The sequence below is a fragment of the Panulirus ornatus genome, chromosome 7 (genome assembly GCF_036320965.1).
Source record: "Panulirus ornatus isolate Po-2019 chromosome 7, ASM3632096v1, whole genome shotgun sequence".
Lineage (NCBI taxonomy): Eukaryota > Metazoa > Arthropoda > Malacostraca > Decapoda > Palinuridae > Panulirus > Panulirus ornatus.
The window spans coordinates 31,421,271-31,444,372 of record NC_092230.1 but is presented as its reverse complement, the minus strand read 5'-3'; the positions used below and the strand labels follow the sequence as shown (position 1 = coordinate 31,444,372).

Here is a 23,102-nt window from a genome sequence, read left to right as displayed (position 1 = left end):
AGGGGAGAAAGAATACTTCCCACGTATTCCCTGCGTGTCGTAGAAGGCGACTAAAAGGGGAGGGAGCGGGTGGCTGGAAATCCTCCCCTTTCTTGTTTTTTTTTAATTTTCCAAAAGAAGCAACAGAGAAGGGGGTCAGGTGAGGATATTCCCTCTAAGACCCAGTTCTCTGTTCTTAACGCTACCTCGCTAACGCGGGAAATGGCAAATAGTATGAAAAAAAAAAAAAAAAAAAAATATATATATATATATATATATATATATATATATATATATATATATATATATATATATTCTTTTTTTCTTTCAAACTATTCGCCATTTCCCGCATTAGCGAGGTAGCGTTAAGAACAGAGGACTGGGCCTTTGAGGGAATACCCTCACCTGGCCCAATTCTCTGTTCCTTCTTTTGGGAAAAAAAAAAAAAAAAAAAAAAAAAAAAAACGAGAGGGGAGGATTTCCAGCCTCCCGCTCCCTCCCCTTTTAGTTGCCTTCTACGACACGAAGGGAATACGTGGGAAGTATTCTTAATCCCCTATCCCCTATATATTCAACTTCACATATATTTTATTTTTCTTATTATACTTCATCGCTGTTTCCCGCTTCAGCAAGGTAGCACCAGGAAACAGCAAAGAATGGCCCATCCACTCATATTCACATATATATACATAAACGCACATATACATACACAGATATATACATACATACATATCCAAATATACACATGTATATATTCATACTTTCTTGCCTTCATCCATTCCTGTCGCTATTCCACCCACAGTAAGCAGTATCATTACCCCCAGTTTCCCATAGGTAGCACCAGGAAAAGACAAAAAGGCCACATTCGTTCAAACTCAGTCTCTAGCTGATATGTGTAATGCACCGAAACCACGGCTCCCTATCAACATCCAGACCCCACAGACCTTTCCATGGTTTACCCCAGATGCTTTACAAGCCCTGGCTCAGTCAATTGACAGCAAATCGACCCCAGTATCCCACATCGTTCCAATTCACTCTATTCCTTGCATACCTCTCACCTTCCTGTATGTTCGGGCCCCGATCACTCAAAATCTTTTTCACTCCATCCTTCCACCTCCAATTTGGTCTCCCACTTCTTGTTCCCTCCACCTCTGACATATATATCCTAATTGTCAATCTTTCCTTACTCATTCTCTCCATGTGTCCAAACCTCTTCTGCTCTCTCAACCAAACTCTTTTTAATACCACAAACCTCTCTTACTCTTTCATTACTTACACGATCAAACCATCTCACACCACATATTGTCCTCAAACATTTCATTTCCAACACATCCACCCTCCTCCGCACAATCGTATCTATAGCCCATGCCTCATAACCATATAACTTTGTTGGAACCACTATTCCTTCAAACATATCCATTTTTGCTCTCTGAGATAAAGTTCTCGCCTTCCACATTTTCTTCAATGCTCCCAGAACCTTTGCCCCCTTCCCCACCCAGTGACTCACTTCCACTTCCATGGTTCCATCCACTGCTAAGTCCACTCCCAGATATCTAAAACACTTCACTTCCTCCAGATTTTCTCCATTCAAACTTACCTCCCAATTAACTTGTCCCTCAACTTTACTGAACATAATAACCTTGTTCTTATTCAAATTTACTCTCAACTTTCTCCTTTCACACACTTTACCAAACTCAGTCACCAACCTCTAGAGTTTCTCACCTGAATCAGCCACCAGTGCTGTATCATCAGCAAACAGCAGCTAACTCACTTCCCAAGCCCTCTCATTCACAACAGACTGCATACTTGCCCCTCTCTCCAAAACTCTTGCATTCACCTCCCTAACCACCCAATCCATGAGCAAATTAAACAACCATGGAGACATCATGCACCCCTGCTGCAAACCAACGTTCACTGGGAACCAATCGCTTTCTCTTCCTACCCATACACATGCCTTACATCTTGGTAAAAGCTTTTCAATGCTTGTAACAATTAACCTCCCACACCATACACTCTTAAACCTTTCCACAAAGCATCTCTATCTACCCTATCATATCCTTCCTCCACATCCATAAATGCTACATACAAATCCATCTATTTTTCTAGGTATTTCTCAAAATATATTCTTCAAAGCAAACACTTGATCCACACATCCTCTACTACTTCTGAAATCACACTGCTCTTCCCCAATCTGGTGCTCTGTACATACCTTGACCCTCTCAATCAATACCCTCCCATATAATTTCCCACGAATATTCAACAAACTTATGCCTCTGTAATTTGAACACTCACCTTTGTCCCCTTTGCCTGTGTACAATGGCACTATGCATGCATTCTGTATATGTATATGTTGATATGTATATGTATGTATACCTGCATGTATGGATATGTATGTATATATATATATGTGTTATGAGTGGTTGAGCAATTCTTCGTCTGTTTCCTGGCATTACCTCGTTGATGAGGGAAACAGCAATTAAGTATAATACATAAATAAATAAATATATCATATTTTTCATTTTTTTATTATACTTTGTCGCTGTCTCCCGCGTTTGCGAGGTAGCGCAAGGAAACAGACGAAAGAAATGGCCCAACCCCCCCCCCCATACACATGTATATACATACGTCCACACACGCAAATATACATACCTACACAGCTTTCCATGGTTTACCCCAGACGCTTCACATGCCCTGATTCACTCCACTTATCATCATTATACTTGATAAAAAGAGTGTGGTTGAGAGAGCAGAAGAGGGTGTATTGAAAGGTTTGGTCACATGGAGAGAATGAGTGAGGAAAGATTGACAAAGAGGATATATATATGTGTCAGAGGTGGAGGGAACAAGAAGTGGGAGACTAAATTGGAGGTGGAAGGAAGGAGTGAAAGAGATTTTGAGCGATTGGGGCCTGAACATGCAGGAGGGTGAAAGGCGTGCAAGGAATAGAGTGAATTGGAACGATGTGGTATACCAGGATTGATGTGCTGTCAATGGATTGAACCAGGGCACATGAAGCATCTGGTGTAAGCTATGGAAAGTTTTGTGGGGCCTGGATGTGGAAAAGGAGAATAGAACTGAAGACTAAGCATAGTGAGGTGGAACTGTATTGAGAGGATCTTTGTTTCATTGTGAAGGCACTGGGTGTTTGTAGTTGCTAAGAAGCTGGTGATTGTTCTGAGTACACTACTTTAAGTGGTTTGGAGCTTTGTTATAATTGTTTTCAAGAGGTTGGAGGATCGGGTAGGTGTGGCATGTTTAAAATGGAGCACATGAATTGTTTGCATGAGACTGGGAGAGGTTCTTTTACTAGTCCACATCTGGTGCCAGTTAGTCTTCTGAAGAAATCTAATTTGTGTATTACTTTTGTGTTCATGTTAATGATGTGGGAAGTGAATGTCTTGAGTGTTTCATATGTGATGCCTAGAATTGTTGATGTTTTGTTCAGTAGGAGAGACTGTCCATTTATGGTGACTGATGGGTGTGAGCCAGATTCATACCCATCTGGGGTTCAAAGAGTAACTGAAGACATCTGTAGAGATGCAAACATGCTGTTTTGGGTGAGCCATTGTTCCAAGTGTGTAATGTAGTACTGCATGTTTGATGTTACTGTGGTGTTAGTGTGTTGTGATGCAAGTGTGAGAACATCTGCATATGAAAGGACTTTCATGTTAAAGTTTGCCTGAGGTAATGGGAGGGCATGTAGGAAGGGAGAAGAGACTGATGACAGTTGGAGAAAGAACTTCTCCTTGGTGAACTTCACTGTACAGTTCTAGTGTTTTTGAGGTGAAACCACTATGAGTCTCCGACTATAAAATTGGCCAATCACTCTTTATCAGTATTGTGTAGGGTGATGTTTAATAATTTTTGTGAGAGGATTATGTCAGGGGACAATGTCATATACTCTGCAAATGTCTATTGCAACCAGTACTGTGCAGAAGAGGGTTGTTGTTAATTGAATCCATTCTGCAGCTAGGGAGTATATCTTGGGGGAAATGTGGAGGGCGAAGGGATGTCGATGTTAATCATACGGTAGTTGGTACTGTGAAGTTTCATTTTTATGGCTTGTATTTCTAGAGTGCTTATGTTGTCTGTAAGTTGTTTTGTGGTGTCAGTGGTGCTCAAGTATGGCATGGTTTGATGGACAAATGTTATGAGTCCTTCTCCTCGTATTTATTGTCTGTCCTCTCTTACAGTTGAGTAGCTAAAGACAGGTGGGAGGGAAGACCTGGATGTTAATCTGATTTCTTAGATGAATGCTATGCAGAAGTTGTGATCTCTGAGTAGGTTGAGTATTTGTTTGTTTGTTTTTACTGCCACTGGCAATAAGCTACAATGAGATTAGTCTGTTGCTGGGTTCTATAAGTAAAATGATTTGTCTATAGGAGTGTTCTGATGTCTGTTGAGTATCTGTGCTGGACAGGGGTGGGATGGGATGGGTTTTTAGGGCTGCTGTCTGAGTGGTTGCTGCATTTCCAATGTTTTGAATGATCTCTAACTGATGACAGTGATGTGCAGTGGAGGTGATACCCTCCATGCAGTTGCAGCTCCTGATGAAGTTATGATACTTTTTGATGACAGGTATCTGGAACTGTGGGGAGAGGTATACTGACGGCCTAGGGTTAGGGTGCAACAGCATGCATTTTTTTCATAGATGATCGCAATTTCCCACATTACTGATGTAATGCCTGGAACACAAAAAGAAAGGCCACATCCACTCACATCCATTCTCTAGCTGTCTTGTGTAATGCACTGAAATCACAGTTCCCTATCCACAGCTAGGCCCCACATACCTTTCCATGGTTTACCCTGGATGCTTCACATGCCCTGATTCAGTCCACTGACAGCATGTCAATCCCAGTATACCACATCATTTCAATTCATTCTATTCCAAGCACATGTTTCACCATTCTGCATATTTAGACCCCAGTCACTCAAAATCTTTTACACTCCATCATTCCATCTCCAATTTGGTCTCCCTGCTCTCTTGGTTACCTCCACTTCTGATACACATATCCTCTTTGTCAACCTCTCCTCACTCAGTTGCTTCACATGTCCAAACCATCTCAACATACCCTATTCTGCTCTCTCAACCACACTCTTTTCATTACCATACATCTCTCTTAATCTTTCATTCCTTACTCAATCAAACCACCTCACACCACATACTGTCCTAAAACATTTCATTTCCAACACCTCCACCCTCCTCTGTACAACCCTATCTATAGCTCATACCTCGCAAAAATATAATAGTGTTGGAACTACTATTCCTTCAAACATACCCATTAGGCTAAACGAATAAACAAAAGAGTTAATATGATAATTACAGGAGGTACAATACTGTAATCCAATTCACAAATATGTTCATATTAACCTTCATGCTGGAGCTGTGTCAAGAAAAGTGACAAATAGGTACTGGAGATGAGCTCAGGATGAGTTAGGAGACTGTTGAGATTAAACCACTGATGGCCCAGTTTGCGTACCGTGAGCCAATGTTCCTTGAAGTTGCAAATATATGCCTGTTGTTCTCTGTGAATAAAAAAAGATCAAAATGATGCTGTGATCCAAGTAGCTGTAGGTGAACAATTCCAGTTTTACATAGACTTTCATATTTCAATGAGATCCCACAAAAATATGTTATTCATCAGTATCAACAACCCATTCTCAGTTGTCCTTTAAAACTAATGTACTAAAACCTCTGAATACTATAACTTTATGTCCATTTCAGATATAATTATTATCTATTATCATTTTTTCATACTTGTTTGCGATTTCCTGTATTCACAAGGTAGTGTCAGGAACAGATGAAGAAATGTCACATTTGCATGCATATATTCTCTAGCTGTCATGTAAAATGCACCAAAACCACAGGCCCTATAAAACCAGGCCCTACAGACTTTTCCATTATTTACTCCAGCCACTTCACATGCCCTGGTTCTGTCTACTGACAGCACGTTCACCTCTGAACACCATATCATTCCAATCTTATCTAACCCATGCACGCCTTTCACCATCCGGCATGTTCAGGTCCCAGTCACTCAGAATCCACTTTTACTCCATCCTTCCATCTCCAATCTGGTCTCCCCTTCTCCTTTTCCTCTCATTTCTAGATACAAATATCCTCTTTTCAACCTCTCCTTGTTCATTTTCTTCATATATCCAAATCATCTCAGTACACTCTCTTCAGCTCTCTTCACAACACTTTTTTTTACCATAACTTTCTCTTACCATATCATTATTAACTCAGCCAATTTACTTCACACAACATACAGTCCTCAAGCATTTCATCTCCAAAAAAAATCCAACCACCTCAGCAAATCCTCATCAATAGCCCATGCTTCACATCCATACATCATCCTTGGGACTCATATAACTTTAAATTTACCTATTTTCACCCTTCCAGATATTGACCTTTCTTCCCACAAATTCTTCAGTGCTTCCATAACCTTTACCCCCTTTCCCACCTGATGACTCACTTCCACTTCCATGGCTCCATTTGCTGCAGTGTCCACTCTCAAGGATCTAAAACACCTTACTTCCTCCACATTTACCATTTTCAAACTCATACCCTAACTAACCTGTCCCACTAACCTGCTTAACTTAATGATCTTGCTTTCATTTAATTTACTCTCAACTTCCCTTTTACACACATCCCTAAACTCAGTCACCAACTTTTGCAATTTCTCTCTCAAATCTCCCACAGGTGCTATGTCATCAGCAAACAACTGGCTCACTCCCCAGGCCCCCTTGTTCCCTATAGAATGCATGCTTACATCTCTCTCCAAGACTTCCATTTGCATCCCATGCCACCCCATCCACAAACAAATTAAACAGCCACAGTGACATCACAAACCACCCTTCACCCAGAACCACTCAGTCTCCTCTCTTCTTACTCATACACATACCTTAAACTCTTGACAGAAGTTCTTAATTATTCTAGTAGTCTTCCAAACCAGATATTTAAAAGACCTTCCAAAAGGCATTGTTACCAACCCTATAATATGCTTTCACCAGAGCCAAGTGCCACAAACAAATCCTTCTGTTGCTTTAAGTATTTTTCGCATATATCCTTTAAATCAATCACCTGATCAACACATCCCCTACCACTTATGAAATCATATTGTTCCTCCCTAATCTGATTCTTTGTACATACCTTCACCCTCTCAATCACTACTCTCCCATACAACTTACCAGATACACTCAACAAACTTATACCCCTATATTCTGAATACTCACCTTTCTCCCCATTGCCTTTATACATTGGTGCTATACATGCATTCTGCCAATCCTCAGGCACTCCACCATGATCAATACATTCAAAATCCTAACTAACCAGTCAACACAATCACACCCTCTCTCAGGAAATTCAACTGCAATACCATCCACTCCAAATGATTTATCACAATTTATCTCATGCAAAGCTTTCAACACCACAACACTTACATCATCACTCCCTGTCACCACTTCCCCATTTACTCACTTTACTGACATTCCCATTTGCTCTCTTGTTTTTCTCACGCTATTAACCTCCTTCCAAAAACATCTTATTCACCATGAAGTTTATTGTTATCTCTCACTTGCCTTCTTTTTCAACCTCTGCACCTTTCTCCTGATCACCTGCGGCTTTCTCTTATACATCTCCCAATCATTTGCACTTCTCTGTAATTAATGCCTATATGCATCTCTAATCTCTCTTTCCCTATCAATCTACTTTGTCATACCACCAATCATTACCCTCTCTTAACTGCCCATCTCCCATTTTACACATGCCACATCCTTCTTTCACACATGTCAGCACTGCTTCTCTAAATACCTCCCATTTCTCACCCACTATCCTAGCTTCATTTACTATCACCTATTGCTATAATAAACTCAATCTTCCTAGTATTTTTTCACATGTATCTTTTACAACCTCAGTTACATTCACCACTCTCTTCTCACCCATAACATTTCCTATTTTCCAAAATCTTTCCAAATATTCAGTGACCCTCACCTCGACAAGGAAATGCACAGACATCACACCAACTGCCCCTCTCAGCACATTCACATACAAAAGTCTCTGTTTTGCATGTCTGTCAATTAGTATGTAATCCAAATGTCATTACTGGATTACTCACATACATATATATTTGTGTATGTCCCTCTTTTTTAAATAGGTATTCCTGTCGTAGGTGGACAGGAAAAAAGTGTTTTGGAAGAAGCTGAGTGAGTGTGGCAGTAGTTCTGATGCTTGAGATCAAGTATTAGTGAAGGGTGATTTAAATGTGAGATTGAATAATGTGGCAACTGACTATAATTGGGGGCCATGGAGTACTAAGGTGGTTAGGAATAGTGAACAATTAGTGAAGTTGCATGCTGAAAAAGGACTGATGATTGGGAATACCTAAGCAAACATGGGTAAGCAAGAAAGATGGTACGGGGGCATTCTTTTTTTTTTTTTTTTGCTTTGTCGCTGTCTCCCGCGTTTGCGAGGTAGCGCAAGGAAACAGACGAAAGAAATGGCCCAACCCACCCCCATACACATGCCTTGATTCAATCCACTGACAGCACGTCAACCCCGGTATACCACATCGCTCCAATTCACTCTATTCTTTACCCTCCTCTCACCCTCCTGCATGTTCAGGCCCCGATCACACAAAATCTTTTTCACTCCATCTTTCCACCTCCAATTTGGTCTCCCTCTTCTCCTCGTTCCCTCCACCTCTGACACATATATCCTCTTGGTCAATCTTTCCTCACTCATTCTCTCCATGTGACCAAACCATTTCAAAACACCCTCTTCTGCTCTCTCAACCACGCTCTTTTTATTTCCACACATCTCTCTTACCCTTACGTTACTTACTCGATCAAACCACCTCACACCACACATTGTCCTCAAACATCTCATTTCCAGCACATCCATCCTCCTGCGCACAACTCTATCCATAGTCCACGCCTAGCAACCATACAACATTGTTGGAACCACTATTCCTTCAAACATACCCATTTTTGCTTTCCGAGATAATGTTCTCGACTTCCACACATTCTTCAAGGCTCCCAGGATTTTCGCCCCCTCCCCCACCCTAAGATCCACTTCCGCTTCCATGGTTCCATCCGCTGCCAGATCCACTCCCAGATATCTAAAACACTTCACTTCCTCCAGTTTTTCTCCATTCAAACTCACCTCCCAATTGAATTGACCCTCAACCCTACTGTACCTAATAACCTTGCTCTTATTCACATTTACTCTTAACTTTCTTCTTTCACACACTTTACCAAACTCAGTCACCAGCTTCTGCAGTTTCTCACATGAATCAGCCACCAGCACTGTATCATCAGCGAACAACAACTGACTCACTTCCCAAGCTCTCTCATCCCCAACAGACTTCATACTTGCCCCTCTTTCCAAAACTCTTGCATTCACCTCCCTAACAACCCCATCCATAAACAAATTAAACAACCATGGAGACATCACACACCCCTGCCGCAAACCTACATTCACTGAGAACCAATCACTTTCCTCTCTTCCTACACGTACACATGCCTTACATCCTCGATAAAAACTTTTCACTGCTTCTAACAACTTGCCTCCCACACCATATATTCTTAATACCTTCCACAGAGCATCTCTATCAACTCTATCATATGCCTTCTCCAGATCCATAAATGCTACATACAAATCCATTTGCTTTTCTAAGTATTTCTCACATACATTCTTCAAAGCAAACACCTGATCCACACATCCTCTACCACTTCTGAAACCACACTGCTCTTCCCCAATCTGATGCTCTGTACATGCCTTCACCCTCTCAATCAATACCCTCCCATATAATTTGCCAGGAATACTCAACAAACTTATACCTCTGTAATTTGAGCACTCACTCTTATCCCCTTTGCCTTTGTACAATGGCACTATGCACGCATTCCGCCAATCCTCAGGCACCTCACCATGAGTCATACATACATTAAATAACCTTACCAACCAGTCAACAATACAGTCACCCCCTTTTTTAATAAATTCCACTGCAATACCATCCAAACCTGCTGCCTTGCCGGCTTTCATCTTCCGCAAAGCTTTTACTACCTCTTCTCTGTTTACCAACTCATTTTCCCTCACCCTCGCACTTTGCACACCACCTCGACCAAAACACCCTATATCTGCCACTCTATCATCAAACACATTCAACAAACCTTCAAAATACTCACTCCATCTCCTTCTCACATCACCACTACTTGTTATCACCTCCCCATTTGCGCCCTTCACTGAAGTTCCCATTTGCTCCCTTGTCTTACGCACTTTATTTACCTCCTTCCAGAACATCTTTTTATTCTCCCTAAAATTTAATGATACTCTCTCACCCCAACTCTCATTTGCCCTTTTTTTCACCTCTTGCACCTTTCTCTTGACCTCCTGTCTCTTTCTTTTATACGTCTCCCACTCAATTTCATTTTTTCCCTGCAAAAAATCGTCCAAATGCCTCTCTCTTCTCTTTCACTAATACTCTTACTTCTTCATTCCACCACTCACTACCCTTTCTAATCAACCCACCTCCCACTCTTCTCATGCCACATGCATCTTTTGTGCTATCCATCACTGATTCCCTAAATACATCCCATTCCTCCCCCACTCCCCTTACTTCCATTGTTCTCACCTTTTTCCATTCTGTACTCAGTCTCTCCTGGTACTTCCTCACACAAGTCTCCTTCCCAAGCTCACTTACTCTCACCACCCTCTTCACCCCAACATTCACTCTTCTTTTCTGAAAACCCATACAAATCTTCACCTTAGCCTCCACAAGATAATGATCAGACATCCCTCCAGTTGCACCTCTCAGCACATTAACATCCAAAAGTCTCTCTTTCGCGCGCCTGTCAATTAACACGTAATCCAATAACGCTCTCTGGCCATCTCTCCTACTTACATAAGTATACTTATGTATATCTCGCTTTTTAAACCAGGTATTCCCAATCATCAGTCCTTTTTCAGCACATAAATCTACAAGCTCTTCACCATTTCCATTTACAACACTGAACACCCCATGTATACCAATTATTCCCTCAACTGCCACATTACTCACCTTTGCATTCAAATCACCCAACACTATAACCCGGTCTCGTGCATCAAAACCACTAACACACTCATTCAGCTGCTCCCAAAACACTTGCCTCTCATGATCTTTCTTCTCATGCCCAGGTGCATATGCACCAATAATCACCCATCTCTCTCCATCAACTTTCAGTTTTACCCATATTAATCAAGAATTTACTTTCTTACATTCTATCACATACTTCCACAACTCCTGTTTCAGGAGTACTGCTACTCCTTCCCTTGCTCTTGTCCTCTCACTAACCCCTGACTTTACTCCCAAGACATTCCCAAACCACTCTTCCCCTTTACCCTTGAGCTTCGTTTCACTCAGAGCCAAAACATCCAGGTTCCTTTCCTCAAACATACTACCTATCTCTCCTTTTTTCACATCTTGGTTACATCCACACACATTTAGGCACCCCAATCTGAGCCTTCGAGGAGGATGAGCACTCCCCGCGTGACTCCTTCTTCTGTTTCCCATTTTAGAAAGTTAAAAAATACAAGGAGGGGAGGATTTCTGGCCCCTCGCTCCCGTCCCCTCTAGTCGCTTTCTACGACACGCGAGGAATGCGTGGGAAGTATTCTTTCACCCCTATCCCCAGGGATAATATACATATATATATACACTTACACACACATACACACACACACGCACATATACACACACACACACACATACATATATATACATGTGAAAAATGTAAGAAACAATTTAGAAAACTGAAACTTCTAGCTTGAAATGAAATGAAAAAATGAATGTCACATAATGGTTCAACCTCTGGCTATGGAAAGGAAATGTTTAATTTATTTACACAAATGTCAATAGTAGTTCTCATCAATTTAACCACTGTATCAATAAGCTTCAATGTCTAAGCTACATTTTTTCCAATTTCACTATTTTCTTGTCAAAGCACCATGTATGAAAACTATCACTCCAGTAACACAACTATAAACATTTACTTCCCCTTTAAAAAAAGTTCTGGGGAAGTCTGTCTCGATACACTGCGGGACACTCTACCACCTGGCGAGGTTTGTGTTGCAATGGTTCTTGATTCACAAACGTAGTAGCATCACTGGTGGGCATTCTTGTATTACATTTTTTTTTTAGTTGGAAGGTCCAGTCACAGACAAAAGTCCAAATCAAGGAAGGCCTTCTTTGGGATATAAGGAGATTTACAAAAGGGAAAAAGAAGAGACAAAACAAGGGTAAATATTTAGGAATTTTGGAGGAAGTGAAAAACCTGTCTTTTAAACTGTGCCAGGTTATTGTTATTAAGTAAGACATGAGAGGGTAGAGAGCTCCAGAGCTTTCAGGTATAGGGAAAGACTAAGCTATCAAACTGGTCCATCCTAGAGTTACCAACGGCCACACAGAAATCATCCGACACAGCACCTTGCCAATATCATGTGTGTAGCTAGTGGTGGGGGGGCACACAAGCAACCAGCTCATGGGAGCAAAAACCAAAGTAATACCTATAGAACAGCAAAAGAGAGCCAACACCGTGGTGTAGGGCAGGCAGATTAAGTTCTGAAGTTAGCCTGGGAGAGTTTATAAGTTGGACCATTTCCACTAAACTCTGTCAAGAAATGATGTAGAGTTAGAACCCTCCGGACATGACAGCAGTACTCCATACAAGGACTAATCAATCCTTTGTATAAAAGGAGAAACTGCTCAGAAGAAAAGAAACTTCAACATCTAAATAAGACTCCTAATTTCTTAGAAGCAGACTTGGCTATTTCCATAACATGAGGTTTCCAACATGGAATGGATGTTACAGTAATACCAAGTATTTTCATTGAGTCAAGAGGTGGAATTACAAAACTGTCAAAGGAGAGGAGAAAGTTGTCAGGAGTTTTCAACAGAGAGATGAGTAAAAACTGAGTCTTGGGGGCTTTAAACTTCACAAGATTTCATCTACCCCACTGAGATACCTTGTCCAGGTCTGAGTTTATTGAGGAAGTTGTGTCAAGATAAGATGCTGATCAAGTGAAGGTAAAATGAGCATAATTGAAGGATATGGAGGAATGCAATGATGAGTCATCTGCATAAAAGTTTATTGGGTTATTTGTGAGAGAGAAAATCATCGATGAAAAAAGAGAAATATGTAGGTGACAGGACACAACCTTGATGGATATCACCGTTGATGGAAAATGGCAGAGACTGATCCATAACAACCATGGGGAATTATGCTAAAAAGGAAGTTAGATATGAGAGACCAAAGTGCAGGAGGAAGGCCAAAAGAGGGAAGCTTAGAGATAAAATCTGATGTCACACCCTGTCAAAAGCTTTGGATATGTCAAGGGTAACTACATAGTATTCCCAAAGATAGTAAGATAGTAAGATAGGGAAGAATGTCACCAGTGGCTCTAGCCTGGTGGAATAATAACTGGTGATCAAAGATAAGACAGTGAAATTCAAGATATCAGAAGATATGGGAACTGAGGAGGGATTCAAAGACTTTGGAAATGGTAGATGTCAAAGCAACAGGACAATAGTTAGAGTGGTTAAGCATGGGATGTATCCACACATTTCTATGAAGAAGGAAAAGTTTGGCTTTTTTAATTGAAATGGAACAGATGACCAAGCACAGGTTCAAGTTCAGAAGCATACTTTTTCACTATGAGGGAATGAATGCCCTCAAGATCATAGGCCATATGTGTGTCCAGAGAAAGAAGTGAGGCTCTTTTGGGGGAGTTCAAAAAGATTACAGGAAGTTGCATAGGATTCATAGGGGGAACGTCAAGGGGTGAAGAGCTGTTTTGTCTATGGAAGATACAGATATAGTACCATCAGAACAGAAAATTCAAGGAAAGAGAAACAGATGTTAACACCACCCTTAGCTAAAGACCTGAAAGACCTATCAGTGGCTGGTGAGGAGAGGTCATTGCACTTGCTTTGAATAAAGGAATGCTTTGCCTCATGGATAACATACTTGCAATGATTACAGGCAGTGGTAAATACTGAACTGGAGGTGGAGGAAGGAGAGTTTTACCAAGCTCAATACACCTGATTCCTTGCCTGAATGGCCTTAGAACAAAGAGGATTGAACCACTGATTAGAAGAAAAGGTCATCTTGGAGGAAAAGGGGAAAAATGTTTCCATTCCCATGACAATAACATCTGCAAAATATATGGCAGAGACAGTAGCACCATCACAAATGAGACAGTAATTTATACAAGGAAAGTCAGAAAAGTATTTTTGTGTAATTCCAGTCAGCAAAATTCATTGAGGTGCCATTATTTTTTCAATCTTCTTATTCTCTGATTTAAGCTTAGGATGGAGATCAAATAAAAAGACCAAGCTCAAGAGTGAAAATGTTAATAATTTTTTCATACTACCTCATCCCTCCAGCCCTAGCAAGGTAGCACCTGTAACAGACAAATGAGTCTTCAAGAAAAAATCCTTTCTCAGCTCCTGTTCCCCCTTTCAGATAGTCAACATTTGGAGTGATTTCCAGCCTCTTACTCCCACTCCACTTAGTTGCCACTAAAACATGCATAAGATATGTTGACATTATTCTCTCACCCTTTATAACAGTGCCATTTTTTCTGTAAAATTCTTCAACGTTCATTAACTACACATTTTTGTGATACATCATAATATATGTCACATCACATACTAACAGAAAGGATTGAACTATAACATGCATTCATCAGCAATACTCAGTCAAACCATTAATTCAATTAGTTTTAACCTACGTGCTCTGAGTGTCTGTGATGCCTTTACTGTCATCAAAAGTATAAGACTGAATCACAATGTGTAGATTCAAACTCCACTAGCTTCCAGCTGCCTCCCCAATTACATGCAAACCAAATATTAAAATCAAACAAACAAAAGATTCTGGGGCCAGCTGTAAAGGCTCTTAATAAGCCTTGGTAGCTAAATATGTGCTGTATCAACTTACGTGGGATTGCCCCGAGCAGCTCTTGCTAAAGGATTATTTGATGCATAGGGAACCAAGGAGAGATCCCACACCCGCAGAGCGGAGGTCAGCACCTGAACGCTAAACATACCACTGTCATCCATGTTTACTGAAGGTTGCTGCAAAATACAAAATAATCTGTTTGACTGATAATCAACAAAATAAGATTCATGAAATCTATATTAAACTTAACTTCCTGAAGACAGAAACTGTAAGTTAATTATAGGATCCACAGATTTAGAAAGTCATGTAGTACAGATACTTTGATTAGCATCTAAGATGTAATCCTGATCACCAAGCACTAATCAAAATAAACACTAAACAAGGCATTCATAATGTGGCTTCAACAGAGATGCATACAGAAAGCACCATTGCTCACCTACAGGCGATATACAGTTGGGATATTGGTAGTAGCACAAATGGAGACTAAGCACGGATGATAACTGTTTCACATTAATCTATTGACTGAAAGGGTGAAGGCATGTACAGAGCATCAGATTGGGGAAGAGCAGTGTGGTTTCAGAAGTGGTAGAGGATGTGTGGATCAGGTGTTTGCTTTGAAGAATGTATGTGAGAAATACTTAGAAAAGCAAATGGATTTGTATGTAGCATTTATGGATGTGGAGAAGGCATATGATAGAGTTGATAGAGGTGCTCTGTGGAAGGTATTAAGAATATATGGTGTGGGAGGCAAGTTGTTAGAAGCAGTGAAAAGTTTTTATCGAGGTTGTAAGGCATGTGTACGTGTAGGAAGAGAGGAAAGTGATTGGTTCTAAGTGAATGTAGGTTTGCGGCAGGGGTGTGTGATGTCTCCATGGTTGTTTAATTTGTTTATGGATGGGGTTGTTAGGGAGGTGAATGCAAGGGTTTTGGAAAGAAGGGCAAGTATGAAGTCTGTTGTGGATGAGAGAGCTTGGGAAGTGAGTCAGTTGTTGTTCGCTGATGATACAGCGCTGGTGGCTGATTCATGTGAGAAACTGCAGAAGCTGGTGACTGAGTTTGGTAAAGTGTGTGAAAGAAGAAAGTTAAGAGTAAATGTGAATAAGAGCAAGGTTATTAGGTACAGTAGGGTTGAGGGTCAAGTCAATTGGGAGGTAAGTTTGAATGGAGAAACACTGGAGGAAGTAAAGTGTTTTAGATATCTGGGAGTGGATCTGGCAGCGGATGGAACCATGGAAGCGGAAGTGGATCATAGGGTGGGGGAGGGGGCGAAAATCCTGGGAGCCTTGAAGAATGTGTGGAAGTCGAGAACATTATCTCGGAAAGCAAAAATGGGTATGTTTGAAGGAATAGTGGTTCCAACAATTTTGTATGGTTGCGAGGCGTGGGCTATGGATAGAGTTGTGCGCAGGAGGATGGATGTGCTGCAAATGAGATGTTTGAGGACAATGTGTGGTGTGAGATGGTTTGATCGAGTAAGTAACGTAAGGGTAAGAGAGATGTGTGGAAATAAAAAGAGCATGGTTGAGAGAGCAGAAGAGGGTGTTTTGAAATGGTTTGGGCACATGGAGAGAATGAGTGAGGAAAGATTGACCAAGAGGATATACGTGTCGGAGGTGGAGGGAACGAGGAGAAGTGGGAGACCAAATTGGAGGTGGAAAGATGGAGTGAAAAAGATTTTGTGTGATCGGGGCCTGAACATGCAGGAGGGTGAAAGGAGGGCAAGGAATAGAGTGAATTGGATCGATGTGGTATACCGGGGTTGACGTGCTGTCAGTGGATTGAATCAGGGCATGTGAAGCGTCTGGGGTAAACCATGGAAAGCTGTGTAGGTATGTATATTTGCGTGTGTGGACGTGTATGTATATACATGTGTATGGGGGTGGGTTGGGCCATTTCTTTCGTCTGTTTCCATGCACTACCTCGCAAACGCGGGAGACAGCGACAAAGAAAAAAAAAAAAAAATTAATCTATGAATAATCTTCAAAGAAAAATAACATCAGAATTACAATAAATTATGGAACAATACTGATCCTTTTCCTTGCAAGTTTGCCAAAATCACCAACACTAACAACTCCAGGCCTTTCCCCAGATGATATGAGTCAACTTCACACACAAAATTAGGCAAAACTACAAGAAATAAACCACTATGATACTGTAAACATGAAATGAACATCTAGAAGTCTCATCTAACCTTCTTTCTAAATCAAATACCTGTTCACTTTTTATGTATTTGTGCAGTAATGCCAGAAACAGATGAATAACTTTTCTCCTTTCCTCACATCCATTCTGTAGCTGTCATGTATAATGCATAGACATCAAAGTCTCTTAGACCCAAAGACCTTACTTTCTTTACCAGGAGTCTCTTCTGTCTTAATGAGGCTCCTCCATCACTTAGGAAGCTGGTCAAGTCCACCAGCTAGGACCATAGTTCATAAAGTGTCGTGATGTAGTGTGTGTCTATGGGCTGAGAGTGTAGGATTACTGTGTAGTAAGTGCTTGGTGTCTTCTTATGGTAGTTGCATTGTGGACTTGAAGGGTCTTGGGGCATGTTGAAACGATTGTAAAGTTGTATACATACATGAATATACAGATCTTCTTTTAATACTTTGCAATTTCCCAAGTTAGCATGGCAGAGCACAGTACAGATGTACAAAGGTTACATTTGCTCACATCCATTCTCTAGCTGTGATACTACTGACAAAGAGTGCCGTTCCCTATCCACAGCCAGCCACTTCACATGCCCTGGTTCAGTCAAATGACAGCACATTATCCCTTGTACACCACATTGTTCCAATTCACTCCTTTCACCTTTCACCCTCCTGCCTGCTCAAGAAATGATCACTCAAAATCTTTTTCACTCCATCCTTCCAACTCCAATTTGGTCTCCCATTCTTCTTTGCCCTTCCACTTCTGACATATATATCCTATCTATCAACCTCTCCTCACTCATTCCCTTCATATGTCCAAACCATTTCAGCACATCTCAAACTCTCTCAACCACACTATTCTTACTATCAGGCATCTCTCTAACCCTTTAACTACTTACTCAATTAATCCACCTCACCGTACATTGTCCTCAAAAATTTCACTTCCAATATAGGTACACCACCGATTTTCTGGCAACTGATGGTACAGTACATCCTTTAGTCTGGACAAAATTACGTGAGGGAACTTGAAATTACTGCGGCCACCAGACTAGTTCACTGGGCAGCCACAGATGGCGTTATGTGTAGGGCACACTTATGTACATTCTTTACTCTGCACTTATTGGTGGTGATACCACGATTCTGTGAGATTCTTAGCTTATTTTGCTTAAATTTAACCCTAGCTATGGCTTTTAAGACATATGAGAGTGTCAGTCGTGGTGTCAAATGTAAACACCAGTCCATATCGATCCAAGATAAAGTAGAACTGTTGAAAAAATGGACTGTGGTGTTTCGATGCATAAGCTGCGTGACATCTACAGTATTGATCCATCAACTATTTATGATATAAAGAAGCAAAGGGAGAAAATATTGAAATTCTATACAGACAGCAATTCCAAGAAGCAAATGATGATTAGGAAAACTATGAAAGATGGTAAGAGTACTGAGCATGATCGAATGATGATGGAATGGTTTCGACAGCATTGGAGAGATGGAGTGGACTTGTCAGGTAGCATGATAATGGACCAGCCTTAGTTGTTCCACAAAGAAATTAAATACAACATGAGCCTGACTATAGAGAAGGATGGCTTTTAAAGATTCAAGAAGCGTCATGGAATTTCCATGAATAACGTGTGCAGAGAAAAGCAGTCTGCAAACCATGAAGGAGCTGTCGAGTATGTGGACGAATTTGCGAAACTCATTGCTAACGAGCACCTCAGTCCTGAGCAGGTGTATTATGCAGATGAAACTGCATTATTCTGGTGCTGCACACCTAAGAAAACTTATAACAGCAGAAGACGAAGAAGACCCCACAGGATTCAAACAATCTAAGGAGAAACTTACCATCTTACGGTGCTCAGACATTTAATATTTGTTTAATTTAAATTTCTAGCAGTCTATGGGATACATATAATCAGTGGGTTAGAGGTGTGTTGATGAATTATTATTACATGACCATGGTTGGTCTGGCAAAATGGTTAATCCGGCAAGGCATTGGAACCAAGAGTGCCGGAAAATCAGTGGTGCACCTGTATGTCCGCCCTCTTCCACACATCCTTATCTATAACTCATGCCTCACACCCATACAATATTGCTAGGACTAATACACCTTCAAACATTCCCATTTTCACCCTCTCAGATAATGACCTGTCTTTCCACACATTCCTTTATGCTCCCTGAATATTCATCCCCTCATCCCTCGAACACTCACTTCTGCTTCTATGGTTCCAATCACTACCATGTCCACACCCAGGTATCTAAAACACTTTGCTACCCCAAAATTTTCTCTAAATTCACACACTAACTAACCTGTCCCTCTGCTTTGACTAAACCTTGCTTTTACTCACATTTACTCTCAACTTCCTCTTTTAAAACACTCTCCCAAAATCAATCACCACCTTCTGCAGTTTTACGCTCAGATCTGCCCCTAGTGCTGTGTCTTCTGCAAACAGCAACCGACAAACTTCCTAGACCCCCCCCCCCATCACCCCACTTCAGACTGCATACCCTTTCTCCAAAACTCTTGCATTTAACTCCTTCACCATAACATCCAAGAACAAATCACATAAACATGGTGACATCACATATCCTTGTCACAGAGCCACCTTCACCTGGAACACTCACCTCTCTATCCACTCGCACAAATGCCTTACAATCTTTATGAAAACTTCTCACTCCTAATCGCTAACTCCCATACCGTATGTTTGTAGGATCTTCCACAAGGCTTCACTATCAACCCTATCAAATGCTTTCTCTATATCCATAACTGCCACAGACAAATCCTTCTGTTTCTCTTTGTATTACTCAAATACATTCTTCACAGCAAACACCTGACCCACACACCCTCTACCACTCTGGAAACCACATTGTTCCTCTCAATGACTTCTCTCCCATGCAACCTACATACAACTTATACATCTGTAGTTTACCAGTCACTTTTGTTCCCCTTTCTCTTATACAATGGCACTATAAATGCATTCCACTAATCCTTAGGCACTTCACTATGATATTATCCATACATACATTGAAGATCCTAATAAACCAATCAACACTATAGATGCCTCTATTCTTATGAAATTCAACTACTCCTGCTGCCTTGCCACATATCATCTTACATAAGGCTTTCACCACCACTTCTCTCTTCACCATACAAATTTTCAAGACTCAATTTGCATACCCCCTCAACCCAAATATGCTTCATCTGCCACCATTCTCATCAAATACATTCAACAGTGTTCAGTATACCTACTCCATCTTTTCCTCATCTCATCACTATTTGAAACCACTTCCCCATTCACCCCCTTCAATGATGTTCCCATTTGTTTTCTTGTTTTTCTTACACTATTAACCTCCTTTTACATCATCTTATTCTCTCTAAAGTTTAAAGATACTCACGCATCCCAACTCTTATTTGCCTTCATCTGCCACCATTCTCATCAAATACATTCAACAGTGTTCAGTATACCTACTCCATCTTTTCCTCATCTCATCACTATTTGAAACCACTTCCCCATTCACCCCCTTCAATGATGTTCCCATTTGTTTTCTTGTTTTTCTTACACTATTAACCTCCTTTTACATCATCTTATTCTCTCTAAAGTTTAAAGATACTCACGCATCCCAACTCTTATTTGCCTTCATTTTCAACCCTTGCATCTTCTCCTTGACCTCCAGGCACTTTCTCTCCTAAATCTCCCAATTATGTGTACTACTTCCCGACTAACTTTACTTTCTCATCTCACCTCTCTACTATTTATCAGCCCACCTCAAATCTTTTGGATGCTAAACACTTCTCTTGCACATGCCAGCACTGCTTCCAAATATTTCCCATTGTGCTACGCTGTATAGCAAAATATAAGGAAACAAACAAGATATGATGATAACATTTCTGCACTGGCAGTTAATACTGTGATCACTGCTCTGCATGAGCCTGCCTTATCTTTGGTAATGATATGAGGACAAACGTGAGAAATCATAATATCCTTAATAAATGTCAATATCAAAGACTGTAAGTTTAAAAATTATCTAATAAGAAAATGACTTGAAATGACTTGATTTCTTAAATGAGATGCAAGGGCAAATTTGTGAATTTATAATAAATCACGAATATCAAAGCAACTTATGAACATTTTATTAAGACTTAACAACTCAATGTAAATTCATGATGCCCATCCTTTAGATATTACTGAGACTGTCAATGCTGGAAACTTTCCCTAGCCTGAGATGGACAATGGAGTTGATCAAGAGTTATGACACTTTCTTGATTTTTCTTTGTAAATATATTGGTAGCTCTCAATGGCATCTTCCATCATTCTGACAATCTGACTATACTCCCTGTCATCTTCATCTTCATCAAGGTATGTTAAGGCTAATTTCACATGGTTAAATTCTTCAGAAAATCTTTTTGCTGTCAAAACCCAACTGGTGTCTAAAATCTTTGTTACCCCTTTCTCAGTCCTACATTGTTCAAGTTGCTACAGCTCTCCATTTGATAATTCTTCTTTGTGGAACTGAAGCAACTCCACATCTTCCTCATTAACCTTCTCAAGCCCAAACTGTTTGGTCAGGGCAGCAAATTTTCCTCTTACAGCACTTTGGCAAGAGCTTGTGCCAACAAGCATTCATGTAGGCAGGAGTGGATTTCTTCCAAAACTGGGCAGTGACATTCACTGAATTCTTGATGTTAAATGAGTGCCAGAACTCCTTGACTGATGCTCTATCATCACCATTAGTGTCCTTGATTGGCTTGGAAAATGTTTGGCAAAAATAGGCCTCGGTAGCCAAAATGATGCCTTGATCCATCGGCTGAAGCAATGTCGTATTTGAAGGAGGAAATACAAATGAAATTTTTATAAAAAAAATTCATAATATTGTAAGATGAGAGAGTGCACCATCACGTGGAACTTAAAATCAGGGCTTACCCTAACGCCGTACTTTTAATACTTTAAATAAGTGATAGGTATCCCAACTTTCAAAAGTATTATTTGTTATCTGAACTTTAGGGTTAGATTGTTAAATAACTCTTATGTATTCAATTGTACAGCCCTTACCCGCCCTTGGCATTTCTGAATGATACATAACTAGAGGCTTAAGCTCAACATTCCCTCCTAGCAGCAGCATTAATCTGTCCTTTGCGAGCTTGAAAACAGGCACTGTTTTCTTCTTCCTCACCATGTATGTTTAGGGTGGCTTTCTCTACCAATATAGTCCTGTCTCACCAACATCAAATACTTGTTTGGGGCTATAGCCACCTTCCTTAATGATGATGCAGGGATTTTTTTTCAGCAGCTGTGGTGGCTTTATCAGTCATTTTAATACAGTGAAACTTGTACCTGAGTTTGAATCTTTCAAACCATTCATAGTTTGTAGTGAATGGTTTTATTTCATAGTCACATGGCATTTCCTTGTTGAAAAATACATGGATGCTTCCATTTTTTTCTAAAGTCACATGCAAGCTCAGGGGAAAATTTCTCTAAACTGTAATATTCTATTCAGGCACTTAATAACCTTCTTTTATGAGAGAGCACATACAGATCACCTTAGTTGTACATGAAGGAGTTACACTTCTGCAAACTTCTTTACTTTCATAAGCATTTAAAAAACAATAGTTCTCAGCATGAAATTTCCAAACAGGTTGTTAGAAAAGTGTACCTAATTTTATTTACCTTTTAGAAACGAAAGTGTGCTAAGTGAAAGCATCATATTTGTGGAATATTGTATGTAAATGAACATCAATAACAAAATATATATTACTGAAAAGTATAACATGACTGTGTAGTGATATGTGGATATATGCCATAATGAGGTATATATCTTACGTCAGGCAGCATTGCAGCCTGAACTTTTATTCACTGACTGTCTTACCACACACAAAAGTCATCAAAGAGCAGAAGACTCTCAAGTCTGGAATATAGCTTAAGGCTATTAGGAAGAGAATTCTTATAAGATGCTGAGCTAAACTGCCAGAAGACTACTGGACTGTAAACTGTCTAGGACTTTTGAAAGCTCCCAATTGGGTTGCAGTGGAGGTGCAACCTATTTCCTTTT

At 40.4% G+C, this 23,102-nt stretch overlaps 1 protein-coding gene across 2 annotated transcripts in view; it reads right to left on the bottom strand.

The window, feature by feature from the left end:
- The window catches only part of LOC139749501 (ataxin-3-like), a 156,545-nt gene that overhangs the window by 68,456 nt on the left and 64,987 nt on the right, over window positions 1-23,102 (bottom strand). For both annotated transcript variants that reach the window (XM_071663431.1, XM_071663434.1), the window contains 2 exons: window positions 14,950-15,086; window positions 5,351-5,505 (listed from right to left, as the gene is read on the bottom strand). In XM_071663431.1, the coding sequence (XP_071519532.1) occupies window positions 5,351-5,505; window positions 14,950-15,086 (292 nt within the window). The remainder of the gene's footprint in view (window positions 1-5,350; window positions 5,506-14,949; window positions 15,087-23,102) is intronic.